A 15,791-nucleotide genomic window follows, 5' to 3' on the forward strand; every position below is an offset into this window, starting at 1 on the left:
AAAAGATTAGTGAAACTTTTTTAAAGTACGTAGAATGTCAGCAAAAACCCTACTTAGCATAATCCACAAAGCGGGTATTTTACTTATAATTCAAAAATAGCACATTAATGATTATAATGTAAATTAGACAGTGATCTACGGTTATTATATGAACTTAGTGCTTTTTTCAGTGATAAAGGGTTTGTTGCAAGGATCTAACTTTTTAAATATGACCCTTACAGCTCAATTTCAGTCCACGTGACCGGAATTGGGGAATGTATGGTAATAAGATGGCTAAAACCCTAAATAGAAAAGTTAGCTATCTCCACAAAACACAAACACGCTCAACGCCTGCTGCATTACAACGATTTATCTCTCTCAGTGCACCTTCATCTTCAATATTAAGCGACTCGAATGAGCAACAAAGCTAATTAAGCAAAGTGTTTATAGTCAATAATAAGGTTAGCTTGGAGGGCAATGTCAAACTGCACGAAATTAGGAATTTGCAGCCAACAAACACGACTTGCCGACCTCGTGCAGCATGACTAGTGGTGCAGATCGCCCAAGCTATCCTCTGGTGCATTCACACTTCCTTATAAACGCATCCCTCAACCTGCCTTGGCATTCGCAAGCCATGCCCGTCTGTCCCCCCCCCGGCTCGCAGGAAGTTGCTCTGGGCCACCTAGGGGTTGGGAGGGGTTAGGGGAACGGGGATGCTGGAAGGGACTGAGCTCCTTCTGATAACTAAGCTCCCCCCCCCCCCCCATCTAAATTCAAGTTTTAAAAAAGTTGTTACAATTATTAACACAAGGGGCAATTAAGCAATGGCCGTTGCAGCCTCGAATAAAGATAGCGGGTGAGAGCTGGAGGAGAGTGCATGATAGACAAAAAGGAATATCACGTTGCAACTGCTTCTGTTCGCAATTAACATTTGCTTAAGATTTGTTTCACGTTGATCACCTTTAAAAGCAAGGTCACGCTACGTGGCCGCATGCACGCCCTTCCCCTCGCACACGCGCTACGCCACCTCTTCTCCCTGACTCTGAAGATCACCGCGCCCACTCTCAGCCTCCCCCCTCGCCTGTGAACCAGAGACGCGTGCGCTCGGCGCTTGACCACGTGGCCGTGCTTGGGCACGCGTGGCGGAGTCCGAGTCGCGCCTGAGAGAGCGCTTGGCCGCGTGTCTTCACGCGCGCGCGCGCGTTCGTTCGTTCGTTCGCGTGTGTTGTCACACTTTGACGGCAGAGCCTTCGTTGCCATGCTGGGTGGTTAAAGCCTTGTTGCTCAGTCACAGTCGCCGGGCAACAGAACTCGTAGCGTACGAGACCGAAGCTTGGCGTGAGAATAATTTGTAAGAGTTGGGTGATGTCTTGCAGGTGTGAGTGAACGGTTGGTGAGAGCTTCTGCGCGTACAACTCACAGGCCTTCTAACCCTCAGCTTACTTTTAATTATGATAATTATTTTAAAATACAATTCCTTTGAACAACAACGAGAGACACACCCCTGCCCCTCCCCACATTTTAGCGGTGGCACGAAAAATATAAATAACAGAGAAACCAAACTCGGAGACGCAGGAAAATATTCCTAAATATCTCCTAACATACTCTTTGGTTCTTTCGGTAAAGTCACGTAGGTATACAATAAAATAAATCACGATGTTTCGAGCGCAACACAAGCGTTCGTCATCAGGTGGGAAAGCCTGACACTTGAGCCCTCTCATTCCCCCCTCACCCTCCTGGGTATTTGTCAAAGGACATAGAGATGATAAACGGTGTAAAAACTATTCAAGTCAAATCTATCGGATTTGCTACGGAAGAGTCGGTTGGTTTGGTCATGTCATGTGCACAAATGAAAATAACATTTGGAGAGAAAAAAAAGTTCCGTCCTACTATGGGTAGTTCAAAGGTCAAAGCACTCTGCGTTCACCACTGGCTTCTATTTCCAGGTTTCAGTCACCCATGGTTCAACTGGGCTTTCAAGTATTTTCAGTTGATGGTCTCAGTTAAGTCACCAATCGCTGCACCAAAAGACCACGATATAACATTTAGTTTTTCACTTACATTTCAGCTCTGAGAATTAAAAATGTTGCTTTGACTGCAATGTGACAAACATTATCAAACATTATCTTGGTAGAGTAAATGGGAAAGTATGCCACGATTATTTAAAGGATAAAGGGGCCACAGTGAAACATTTATGCGGGGCACTTCCTGACACATGGATTTTGTTGGACTACTTAAACCACTTTGGAGGAGTATAGAGGACAACTTGAATATTAAGAGATAGGGTTTTGAGCAAAAAGCAATAGCCATATTACTGTAGAGGTCAGACCTGGACTTTAACAAAGCAACTCGAAAATAATATTCTCACATATGAGTGTAGGTGTATGCACAGGACGTTAGAATTTAAATCACTAAATAGGGTAGGTATCTTGTAAATTTAGAATGGAATATGACACGTAAGTGTTGTAGACGTAATCAGGAATATGAGACTGTAATGGGTGGGATATTTGCGTATGCATTAAAGTGACACCCAGAGGTTGGTGACCAGCCATAAGCCAAAATCCAGATGGAGAAATACGGACCTTTGGAACTGAGTGTTGATCTTTAAAAAAACTGGGTCCAGCATACATAAGCAATGGTGAGGACTCTTGGCAATAACAGCGTTGCTCAAAATGACTTCTTGACCTAAAAGGATAATCCAATTGTTGGGCTGCAGATGTTTTTTTTTTGCTGGACCAAGATTACCTGCATGATGCATCCCATGTGGTTCTGTGAGTCCATTCAGTTCCTGCATTCAGGTGACCACAGATGATAGGGTGATAAGCCATGAGGATGCCACACTGGCCACCTTCGAGGTAATAAATCACTTAGGCAGGAAATTGCTGTGCAAGAATGATCAATGGGAAAATTACGGCCCTTTGCGTAGGGGGGGGGGGTACTTTTTTTTCCAACATGATTTAGTGGTAGTACTTTGCCGTCTCACCACTGAGTGTGCAGCTGTGTTGCAAATTGCCTCTTGGCTCCCGAGGCTTCTAAGATCAAAAATGCGACACCCTCGTTTTTCTAATTGGTATGTTACTTTGTATTGTCTTTTAAAAATTAATTATTCTAATTTTTTTCCACAACCAAATCATGCCAAATGCTCCAAACAATTTCGTCAGAGCTTGAAAGATAAGTAGAATTTAAGCCGGTTGGTACTTGGAAGAATTGCGAATAAATACCAGTGCTGTGTTACCGCCTCGAATGATAACATTTTCTCAATGCCAATTGCTAAACATCCCAATGCAGAACTATCCAGACAAAAAAAAACATCTTGAAATTCAGTAAAACTTATCTGGATATATAATTGGAATTATTATGTATAATTACCACAGGCTGTCATTCGGATGGTACAGGTAGTGCAGAAATAGTTAAAATATCCTCGTGGTATTTGCTTCTCTGAAAATTCCAGGGACACCACTCTTTTGTGCTCCCCTTTGAATCAGTTCGACCCATTTCCTCCAATGGCTGAAAAGTGGGACTCTGCAAACGTACGCGGAGGTCTCCACTATAGCTGCGATTTCACACATTCTCGAGCTATAACAGACACAAACTGAGGTGTGATAACTACCATGTGCATGTGAAAGGCACTTTTTGTCACGTTCCACTGGGAGCATTTTCAGGGAAAGTGTGAGAGTGCTGGTATCTTGACAGGGTTTGATTGGCACACGGCGGGGTGGGGGGGGCGACATAATTGCTATTAATCTCTTGAAATTCAAGGCTGGAGCTGTCACTTGGTGGCAGTTTGTTCTACATTGGTGATGTAAATTGCTTGCAGTACAACTGCTATTATTACAAAGGTGCTGTTGGCCACCTGACATATCTTTCCACGTGCAGGAAGTGCGGTGTATTGCTGCCATACAATGGCGACTTGGCAAGGACAAATATTTTCACCATTGCGAGTTCAAAAAGGTATTGTCTATGAAAATTGACACCAAGGGGTTCTTTGTGCGAACAAAAGTGTTACAAAACAGATTATGACGAGTTGGTAAAAGCTACATTTTGTCTAACATATCTACCAAGCGCACAATTTTTTTTGCTTTTGTGGTTTTGAGTGTGAGCATTGAAATATGTTAGTGTTCATCTGTTCCTTTATGTTTACAGATGCCACTGCTGGTTCTCTGTGTTGTTTCATTAGAAAATAGGTCAGGAGCTGAGGTCTTAAAGTCACGCAAGGTCCCATTCATCTTCTGCTTTTAATGAATCGAAGATCTGGAAAACAAAGATCACCAAAAGATCACACAAACCAACACTCCTGAAACAAGCTTAACATGTGTGTGTACGTGTGGGAGAGGTGGTGTAGTGGTTAGCGTGCTGCGCTACGAGTCTGGCGAACCGAATTCGATTTCTGCTCACGACCAACACCAGTGACGATAATCAAAACCGGTCCTGGGCCTCCCCTATGTTGACTCAGCCTCAGATGAGTACTTGGTGCGGAGTGTAAACATCGTCACTGGGGAGACAAAGGCAGCTGGGTAGTGGTGCTGACCACCCACCCACTCGTGTGCCGTGCCGGCCTTCATAGGTGCTCGCTAACAGCACTTACCCCAACAGTCTGTTAAGGCTTTACGGGGGATCTTTGTCTCGTTTGCAGTGGTTAGTGCACTGCATTACAAACCTAGTGACCCAACGTCGATTTTCGCTCGTTGTTAATATCAGTGACAAATATCTGAACTGATCCTGAGACTTCTCTATGTTGACCAAGCCTCAAATGAGTAACTGGTGTGGTTTGGAACATCGCCACTGCGGAGACAAATGTGGCCCGGCATGTTTATGGCCAAACCAATCTTTGCTGACCTTTGTAGGTGCTCGCTAAGAGCACTTTTCCTAACAGCCTGTGTAAGCTACATAGAATACCTTTATCATTATGTGTGCACATGCATGTGCATGTGAGTGCATGTGTTAAGTTAATAGTGCACTTTGCAGCACTGACGTGTCTATAATGTATTGGCAGATTGAGCCTCTGTGGTGATTCCAATTTAATTTTACAACGTGAAATTACGTCTCCAATCCAGGAGTTATGCTGTTGGGGGAATACTACACTTAGATGATCCGGTTTTCTCAATTTTCCTTATGTTCACCTGCTGTGAAAATGTTCCAGAAATTGCAGCTCAGTGCCCAGTCATAGCATAAACGAACAAGCTGACAAACCAGTCTATCAAGGGGGGCCCACATATTATTGAGGGATTTAAAAGGACACAGAAATGTAAGCATGGAAACACGAGGTCTAAAACGAGCTCGCTAATGGTACTGGCACCCAACAGAACGTGCATTTTTTGTGGTTAATATTGTGGTTAATATTGTGTGATACGTTTCGCATAAAATAAGACAAGTACAGATGTGGTCATTGGTACCAGTAAGCTGTATGCATGTTGAACTTCTTTCGGACCATACGTAGCCAACCATGTTAATCGGAGGTGCGAGAAAATAATCTGCTTGGTAAGTCTTGTAGCGAATTGTTTTGGGGTTTTTCCATTTTCATGAATACACGTGACGGGCCTAGGATGGACAGACGGACAAACGGCTGGATACAATATTTCCCAGTCGTGATAATGAGTAGTCCATCGACTACCTTGAAACATCTGAACAAATTATTTGGTGATGCTGCATCGGCAGTAGTGCAAAAGCACAAATAGCAAAAAAAACTCAACACGCTCGTCAATAACACTACCCTCATAGAAAAAAAATATATAATAAGTGGCATTTTGGGCAATGACCGTTCTTCATCGCTCTTCAAATCAAAAAGATGTTTCACGACAGTAGTCCATATATTGACAGCTCCTGATTTCGGCTTTGGTAACTACAAACTTCAGGTTGAGTGTTTTTTTTCAAACTCGGGTGATGTGTGCAAATAATTTACGGAAATAAATGCACATGATGATAAACAATGGCTAAATTCACATGATGCCAATGGTGGAATCAGAGCTTATTCCAGCAGATGGCAGCACTGAAATCTGTGCAGCTTACCATGCGAAATATTCCTCATTTCCATGAACATTATAATTTTGTCTATACTGGCCCAGAAATGGGCCAAGAGTGGCTCAGGAATAACACTCATTTCCCCACACTCTGTTAACAATGATGCTCCATGGGCTTGGCTTCGCTCCAGTTCCATCCCCCCCCTTAACCTAATCCACCTCTGCCCTTTCTCCACTTTTTGCGACTGGGAGGTGGTGGTCGATGAGCGGTCTTAAAAAGTGAAGAGTTTTTTTTTTAAAGTAAACTTAATTTTATTTTCTACGTGACTTTACCGAAAGAACCAAAGAGTAATTCCTGCAGTTACGAAAGCTTCAAATCTAGTTTGAACCACCTCTACGGGGAGGGTTTACTCACAACTCACACTTTACTTCTAATTTAGCAATCTTTGGGATGACGTTCATCAACCAGGCTATGCGTTAACTGTGTGTTCGCAGACTCTCTGCGTTGCATTACATTACACTCTCTAATTTTGCTACATTTGTTGTCAGACTTCCTATTTTTCACTCGGTGTGTCTTTGTGTTGTGTCTCTTTGTGCTTGTGGGTCTGCCTATGCTGTTTCCGTGTCTGTGTTTTATCACACTTTACTTCTAATTTAGCAATATTTGGAAGAACTTAATCAACCAGGCTATGCGTTAACTGTGTGTTAACCGACCCTCTGTGTTGCATTGCATTACACTTCCTAATTTTACTAAAAAAAAATTCTCAAACTTTCGATTTGTCTCTCCTCCGGCCACTGTGGTCCGGAATTCCACACTGCTCCATCTTTGTCCCTTCGTTTGCCAGCTGGTTCCGCCTCCTCTCTGGCCACATATTCGGTGTCCTTCTGTTTGTCTTGGTGTGTGTCTCACTGTGTGTCTTTGTGTGAGTGACATGGGCTAGCTGTGGAAACGAGGCATTGGTTTCGTTCTGGTCCAATGCGAGTGCATTCAAGGTGCACGATGCAACGTGTATATTTAAGTGCAATTTGTGCCCTCTTTTTACGTCTTCGTTTTCCCCAATTGTATCCCCATTGAGCTGCTGGCTTCACGTCATGAAACAATGCATCCATCGCATCTCCCACAATGCAGTGCAACTCCTTGTATTACAGAACAACCGATGGAAGCAGATATCACAGAACTACCTCTGATATCTCTTCGAGTGATCACTATTCCACACGGTATGGGGCAGCACTTTGCACCCAATATGCTCAGAGAGTAATATTCGTCTATAACAGTTCAACCAATATTTCCAATTTTCAGCCAGATTAAGTTCGGAACCAATTTAAGTTCAGAACCAAATTTAACGTGAATATTTTTTGGCAGAATTCATTGTTCATAAGGTTGAGATCATCAACTAACTACACATGAGAATCTGGTTTATTCACAGGTGGCTGCCTTGATTCGAACCCAGGTTCTGATTGGCGCCAGCTCAGCGGCTCTGACATTTTAACCACCCTACCACTTCAAACACAATGTGTACCACTCTATTCTTGCGTAAAATGGCAATTCAGGAGCTAAATGCCAATATCGAGGTCTGCGAGCCAAGAGAGGGCTTCAGGAGGGAGTTCTGTTATTCCTCCTCATTTGAAATAGCGCAGATAACCGCGGTTTACTATACGGTCTATACTTTGTTGTATAGCCAAAATCACACTGTGGCGTGTCTTTAATTTTACATTCATGAAGGTGATGTACATATCGGCCTGTTGATGTTCTGATGCGGTTGATGGTACATGATGTATGGCGTCCGTTTGACAATGGAGTGTTTTGTAGCCTTACAGGTTACATGTGACAGAACTCACAGAAGTTTCCTCGTCCATTCGGCCATCAAAACCTCCTTTGTGGCTTGACATGGGTGGTGGATTTATTAAGTGAGGCATAGGTAACTTGATAAGACAATTGTGGACACTGATAAGGTGGTAGTGTTTGTTAGGGCAGTGAGTCAAGCCGTGCTTGTCGAGTTATTTCATTCATCTGCTGCAAGAATTGTGGGTATTGGAGGGGTCCACCCTCAGGAAATAATTGCATTTGCAAAAGGGAGGTTGTTTTCATAATGATGGCTGTATGTCAGGGTTGAGCTTTTGGGAAATGAAGAAGCCTTCTCGGAGAAAGCCCTAGGTAAGCATTACGCAGAGAGCTATCAACTCAGCCGACATATAACTATTACACCATGCAAACCGAGGTCTGGCGATTATGCCACATGTCTCACACCGCTACTTAGAGAGCCCTTGAGGGCACTATTTCCTTGACGCAGGGCCTGTACAATATAGGTGCGAGTTTCTCATCATTTTTTTTGTATCCATTCGATTGAAAAATATTTTTAAACGTTTGGTAAAACAGAACAGGGGTTTCATTGAAATTGACAGGTGTGTTTGTAATGCCATTCTGCATAAAGTGCCTCCGTGAGCGATGGTGTCAGCGGTTTTCCGCTCGATGAGCGTACGCCCTTCAAGGCAGCTGGGAGCCGTTGTAATTACAGCCGGGCGGACGATAACGGCTCCCCCGTGGTCCACTTAAACAAGAGTCCACCCACGTAAGGCAGAAAGCTTTGCTTGCGTTAATGACCAGCCGTCGACATACCCTGCGGTGATCCTGGTCTGCTGTCCTGCTGAGTGATTCTCGAGAGCAAGAAAACATGTAGCCAGCAAGGGTTTTCGTGCTGTGTTCTCAACATTTGTATTGTTGTTGATTCCCCCCCGCACACTTCGTCCCCCGTGTAGCCTTAACAGACTGTTGGGGCAAGAGTGCTGTTAGCGAGCACCTATGAAGGCCGGAACGGCACGTGAGTGGGTGGGTGGCCAGCACCACTACCCAGCTGCCTTTGTCTCCCCAGTGGCGATGTTTACACATTGCAATTGGTACTCATTCGAGGTTGAGTCGACCTAGGGGAGGCGCAGGACCCATTCAGATAGTCATCACTGGTTGTTGGTCGTGAGCGGGAATCGAACTTGGGTCGCCGGATTTGTAGCGCAGCGCACTAACAATTGCGCTGTCGGTCCCCACTACATACACACATACATACACACACACACGTATGCATTGTGACAGTATTTTAAAATAATGCCTGGCTACAGCTCGAGGAAAAAGAAGGTGCTTTTAATAATTTAAGCGGTCGGCGAGATAGCCACGTGGTTTTATCAAAACCGCGCCGGGCGGTGAAAAGCAATCGATTGGGGACGTCTCTCCCTCTCTCTCTTCACAAGCCGCATGCCCGCTGCGAGCAACGCGCCACGCCGAGGCGCATAACGAACTCCTTCGAGTTGATTTCGTCGCACCGCCCTTTTCGACGCCCTCTTCTCTTCCCGCAGAATGTCACGCATTCTCACGTTGTCTAGCTATTGATTGCATGACAAGGCTTTGAATAAACAATGTTTTAAACACACACACACACGTTAGTTATTGCCAACTTCAAAAGGCTCCCTGTCATTTGGAGTCAAACGTACCGGTGAACTCTTCTGCAGTGTTCTTCTAGATGATCTGAAGGCATTCATGAGCTTAGTTCCAAAGTAACCAGAGGGGTGATTCTCTTCTAAAATATATATCCATCCTCTTTGAAATCTTCAATTCCACCAGTATCTCATGTCTTGACAATCTGACAAAAAAAATCCCGGGCCTGTATAAACAATGAGGCAAATAGGCAGAGTTATATTTACTGTTTACGCAATTTATTAAAAACTTATTGCAGTCAAGGAACGGGTTCATTGAAGCAACGAAGCATTATTTTACCTTGTAAGCATTTTTATCTATATTGGGTACGCTTTAATAAGATAACATCTCCATTACAAAATAACCCCACTCAATAACAGCCTCACAAAATGAGAATTTCTGCTCTGCCAAAGGTTATGTACCTTTCGAGTCATCCACCGGATCCCAAGGTGATTATCTCCTCCCTTGTGACACAACATAACTCTGAGGCCAACGTTTATTTCAGAAATGCATCTTGCTCCTGTGCTTACCACTCAGCACTTATATGAAAACAAGTTGCAGCGCCACTTTATCATCCTAATTACGACTCTCGGAAACACCCCACCCCCCCCCCCCCCCATATCGGTAGCCGTGGTACAAAAATCTCGTGCTCATCAGTTTTAGTTGTACCATCTTGAGGATCCCGTGCGCACACGTCTATCCTTGGCAAAGTGTGCAGGCTGTTCTTGGCATGGAAAGATTACGGCTGGCCCTCACCGGCGTGCCTTAAGTGGCCCACTGAGAGAGGGGCTTGACCGCTGTGGGTCCCCTGCGGTCAGCATCAGCACTTTGTCGGAGCAATATTTATCCAGGTTCTCGTTAAACACCGGTCCCTGCTCTATGGGACCACTGTCGGCGCTGTTGCGTCACGTATGTACCAACCACCCCTTTTACCTATAAGGGCGGCTTTGGTCAAACGCACTGATCACTTTATTGTGTGATTATGAGCAGCGCGGCTGCAGGCTGCCTTCTAAATCTGTTAAGTAGCATTAATTGGCTCACTGAGAATCACGATTAAGATTGTTTTTGTCGAGCGGTTGTTAAAATAGTTTTTTGAAAAGTTTAGGACCCACGAAAGGTTATTTATTTTCCCTCTGCTGAAGTCTTGAAAATCATTTTTTTGGAGCATTACAAGTTGCGATAAACTCACATAAAGTGGTTACTGCTGCATTTTTGGGCTCGAGAACAACTGAAGTCTGGCTGCCACAACAAAATACGCAAACCTTTTCTTTTAAAAAAAAACAATGCCAATCAGCATAATCTGCAGCATGCCTCTGCCGTTCGAAGAGAGGGCAGCCGAGTCGCCGGCAAAGGGACGCGACCTGGAGAGGGAGCGGCGGCGCCGGCAGCGGCAGCAGCAGCAGCGTGGGGGTGATGGAAGATTCGAACGGGAGGTGAACTCCCCGCCGGCACCTTCAGCGCCCCCGGCCGCGACAAGCGGCGGCGGCGGCGGCCGCTCGTTGTCAGACTTTGCCGGCGGGAGTACGCTGCACGGCCTCTCGCACGTGTTCGTGTCGGGCGAGCGGAGAGGGCCGACCGCGCGCCGCACCCTCTGGGCCCTCGCCGTGCTCGCCTCCATCGCCCTGCTGCTACTGCAGTGCGTCGACCGCGTCGCTTACTACCTCCAGTACCCACGCATCACCTCGCTGGACGAGACCTCCAACCCGAACGTGATCTTCCCGGCGGTCACCATTTGCAACTTCAACACCCTCCGCCGCTCGGCGCTCACGTACAACGACCTGTTTTGGACCGCCGAGCTCCTGGGTCTGCCCGAGGGCGTCATTGAAGCCGAAGTGGCCGGGGCCGATCAGGACGGCCAGCGGCCGAGCCTGGGCGCGTCGCTGGGGCTGCCCGGGGTGTCCACGGCGGACGCGCGGAGGCCGGGCCCCGGGAGGACGTTCAACATGTTGGAGCTGTATGCGAGGGCTGGCCACCGCATGGAGGACATGCTGCTGCAGTGCCGATATCGATCCGCCGAATGCAAGGAGGGCGACTTTGTCACAGTGAGTGCCGGTTCTGAGCCAAACCCTTCGGGGACCTTGGGGTTACTCGCAGGTGGATTGGCGTCTCGGTCGCACCTCCCGTTAGGCAGTCAGTTGTCGAGGTTTTGTTGTGGTTTTTGGGTTCTTTAATATTGTTAAATATATTAATTGTGCTCCTTTCCAATGAAAGCAGAATAATACAATTGTAAAGTTTTTTAATCTTCTAACCAGTCGTGAGTGCATCGTGGTGGGTTGGGGGTATGGTTTGAAATTACAGTTTTTGATTATTCCATAATCTTAAAGGTTTAAACTCTATTTTATATTGGTCCTTGGTGTGCAAATGAGCTCCAAAATGGCCTTTAAATAGTTTAATTTTTTCTGACAAGTCTAACCTCATTCAATCAGTGGATGCATAAGAGAACAAATGGATTTCCTTAATAAAATAAGCCAATCCCATTGTATTGAAGAATTTAATTGCACATTGAGCTATTTTACTGCCTTTCATGACCCACAATTGTCTTACTGCTTTGTTCAGTTAAACCATGAATGCTTAATGCTACGTTTTAATTGAGTTTTGTTAAATTAAAACAAGTGAACCGTAACAGAGGTAACAACATGTATTTTTTTAGAAAGCTAACAGTAACAAATATATACGAAAAAGAAATGCATATTTGATAGAGCACAAATGACCTTGCGATGTGGCAGTAGCCTCCCCCATTGTGCACGTGGCCTGTTTGGAGGACTTGTTGCTTCACAAAAGTGCATTGACAATTACCAGGGTCTCTTTCATGAAGATATGCCGTGAATTTTACGACGTAATTTTTGGGTTGTCTCGCGTGTAGTTATTAATATCAGCGGCAATGTGTTTGTAGCAACAATAAATGTGAAATTCCAGTACAAAATGAGAGTGGAACGTACCATTTTAATTTACTTGGCGGTGTGTCAATACAACGTGGATGCTTTTATTTGCTGTGCGCGTAAGTAAATTGAGGAATGTGCCACGACTTGCCATTGTTTTTTGCTCCTGAGCGACTCATTAGCGGCATTCATTTGTCTACCGGGAACTGCAGGAAGGGCTTACTTGAGTTGGTCAGCTGTGAGCGCGCGAATGCACAATGATCACAGTTGTGTCAGCGGAGTGGGGAGAGATGTACTGACTATTGAAATTAAAGCGCTAGCTCTCGGCAGCTGTATTTATTGTCAAGCCGTTAAGGGGGGGGGGGAGTTTCATGTTTCTGAAGGTGCAGTTGCAAAAGTATCTCTTTTTTTCTCTTCCTTAATCAAGGCCGTGTCAACGTTTTCACACCCACCAATAATATGGAGAGCTTGGTGCCATTCTGTTCGTGTTTTTTTACGCCTAGATCTTTCCCTCAATATTTGTTTACATTAAAAGTGAGCAGGGGCTAGTTAAGTTGGCCAAGGTAAAGGGGCAGCCTTAAAATGTCTTGCTCACAACACTGATGGTGAAAGGGCCTCCATTCAAGGGAGCTTTAACAAAAACCCATCAATGGTTATTTTGTTCTACTTTTCCATGACGGCCAGACTTCTTGGAAGAGGTGGGAGCACCCACACTTTACCCCACTAAACTTGACGCACCCATCTACTGACTGCAATATGCCTGCTTATACGTGGGTGGACAGAGAAGGGGCGATTTAAGATACTTGCCCCATTTTTTTCAACTGTGGTGCCAGGAAAATTAATTGAACCGGCGACCTCTGGATCGGTTAAGTTGGTCCCAACAAACATTAATACACATGAATCACTGACACTATATCTTTATCATCAGCTGCATCCATCATCAATCCACTGCTGGATGAAGAACTCCCCAAGCCGCACCATCTGTCATGGTGCTACAATGTTACAATCCATCTTGCACTTTTGGGGCACATTCCATTCGTCTTTACAAGTGGCCATCGCCACTTCTAGTGGCGTGTCCTGCCGAAGCCCACACACGTTTCAACATCTCTCTATTGTTTAATCCCATAACTATTTCTGCCATACAAAAAAACCCCTGTTTTCTTGCTTTAATACTTCGCATTTCGATCACAATGCAACAATAAGTTGATTTCCTTGCCTAGGTTAAAGAAAGTACTTGACGGTAGCTGTATAGTTGCACACGAACTTAATGGCTCTTGAATACAATTCGATGGATTTTTTTACGTTGCTTTTTATGTTAGTTGATACTATTTAAATTATTAAAGAGTCACTGCAACTTATTGGTGATTACTGTATAGCAAATTTGGCTTGTGTCACAGTTAGTGGTTTATGATGTATAGAGTGAAATGCAAAATATCTCATGGTTTACATAATTTATATTAAGTCACAAAACAATTTACTCGTGATAATTATGGACAGTTATTGTCCTGATACTTTGATATGTTTTATAACAGTAATCATGAATATGTGGAATTAAGGGTTGTAATGCTGACTTTGGGAACATAAATCTGCAAGTGCAATTCCAAGTAATTACATTTTCTCTAAATAATTTATTTAGATTTGCTGATTATCTATTCATGATGCATTTTCTGCTCTAAATTTCCCAAATATTTTGCACTGTAAGTATGCATTTTAAAATGTAAACCTAGATAATTTAATTACTAAAGTTAAGCACATGTGTCCCACTTGTGTAATTTGTAGACTTTAACTGGTGCAAGATATGCGAAGACATGCTGATTTTGATTTGTTTATTCTGCAGCCATGTGTGCTGTATCTGAATTGAAAGGCTGCTCTTTGGAAAGCACAAGTCATTTCTCAAAATGTATTTAATTTGCATACATTAATTAGAGATAATTGTATCCGGCCATTGTTTACGTAGCAACCAAAGCCATGGCCTTGTATATGATTAAATAGCAGTATCAGTTAATATATTTTTTCCACAAATCTTAAAATGCATATGCGTTAACAATGATGTGTTGCCACATTACTGATGCACGAATACATGTGTTTTATATGTGTGTTTACCTCGTGCATATGTGTGCATGCGCCTTTTGTACCACGTGTATTTGTGTGTGTACGATGTGCACGTGTGTGTGTTGGAGGCCGTGGGGTGGGGAGCGGTAGTGTAGCGGTAAGCGCGCTGCGCTACCAACCCGGCATCCCGAATTTGATTCACGCTCACGGCCAACACCAGCGACGATTATCTAAATCGGTCCTAAGCCTCCCCCTAGGTCGACTCGGCCTCAAATGAATACCTGGTGCGGTGTGTAAACATCGCTGCTGGGGAGACAAAGACGGCCGGGCCTGGTGCTGGCCACCCACCCCCTCGTGTGCAGTGCCTGCCTTATTATGTGCTCGCTAACAGCACTTGCCTCAACAGTCTATTTAGGCTATACGGGGGATCTTTGCCTTTGTTAGAGGCAGTGGCAATTAGTAATCGGGAATTGTGATCGCACATACTATGGGTACAAATCCTTTAAAGTGCCTATCACATTCAATCAGTGTTTGTTAATGGCCTCACTCTCAAACAGCCTAAAACAAGTAGCTTGTAAAGTGTGTTCTTGCAGACTCGAGAAACTGAGAATATTAATTTATGATCACTCCTTGTCTGATGATCACTCCTTGTCTGACATGATGCCACACATCTACTGTGTGTATATATTTTAAAAAATATTTGTTGGATATTATATCCATTTTTACATTAACCGAGTTGAATCTTCTCTACTCATAAAAATTTAACGTACCGCAATTTGTCCAATTTTAGTCCGGTAAATCGATTTTCCATACGTCTAATTTATGACAGCATACAGCATGTCTTACACCCACTGCTTATGTAATACTTTCATTACCTCTGTGTGGAGATATCTTTATTTATTTTTGTTATTCAACAAGGTAGGCAATGCAATTACAGGACCGAAGAATGGCTTTTCCCGAGAACTTGAGCTTCACTTCTTTAGTACAAAATTGTAAATGTACGCAGTATGAAACAGAAAAAAAATCGACAAACATTCCAAGATAATGCATTGTTCGTAAAAAAAATGTTTTATGAGCAACAGTTGTTGCTAGAACAAAAAATATTTTATTTAAATTAATATTTTATTATACTCATTGATTTTTTTCGGTAAAGTCACGTATGTGAAATAAAATAAAATTTTAACAAATAAAATAAAATATACACAAGCGCTTGTGTTGCGTTCGAAACGTCGTGATTTATTTTAATCTTATTTTATTTATTTAAATCGTATTTTATTTCCACATACGTGACTTTACCGAAAAAAAACAATGAGCATAGTAATTTCTGCAGTCACGAAAGCTTCAATTCTAGATTAATATTTAATTGGAATTCATATATTTTTTTATGTTGGCCATTTGCATAAACCTGCTAAACAATGTCGATGTAAATCTAGAAATGAAAATTGTATAACACATTGTGAT

The 15,791-nt window shown here is 43.7% G+C and overlaps 1 protein-coding gene across 5 annotated transcripts in view; it reads left to right on the top strand.

Annotated features, from left to right (window-relative positions):
• LOC116940995 (acid-sensing ion channel 1-like) overlaps positions 1–15,791 on the top strand; it is a 215,036-nt gene that overhangs the window by 88,079 nt on the left and 111,166 nt on the right. Inside the window, exon 1 of one of the 5 annotated variants that reach the window (XM_032951506.2) lies at positions 10,048–11,441. The exons of the other annotated variants lie outside the window; for them this stretch is intronic. Within the exon in view, the coding sequence (XP_032807397.1) occupies positions 10,683–11,441 (759 nt within the window). The 5' untranslated portion in view covers positions 10,048–10,682. Of the gene's footprint in view, positions 1–10,047; positions 11,442–15,791 lie in introns of those variants that run through there. 5 annotated transcript variants of the gene reach the window in all.

This window comes from Petromyzon marinus, chromosome 10 (genome assembly GCF_048934315.1).
Source record: "Petromyzon marinus isolate PM22_M1 ecotype Great Lakes invasive population chromosome 10, UKy_Petmar_22M1.pri1.0, whole genome shotgun sequence".
Classification (NCBI taxonomy): domain Eukaryota; kingdom Metazoa; phylum Chordata; class Hyperoartia; order Petromyzontiformes; family Petromyzontidae; genus Petromyzon; species Petromyzon marinus.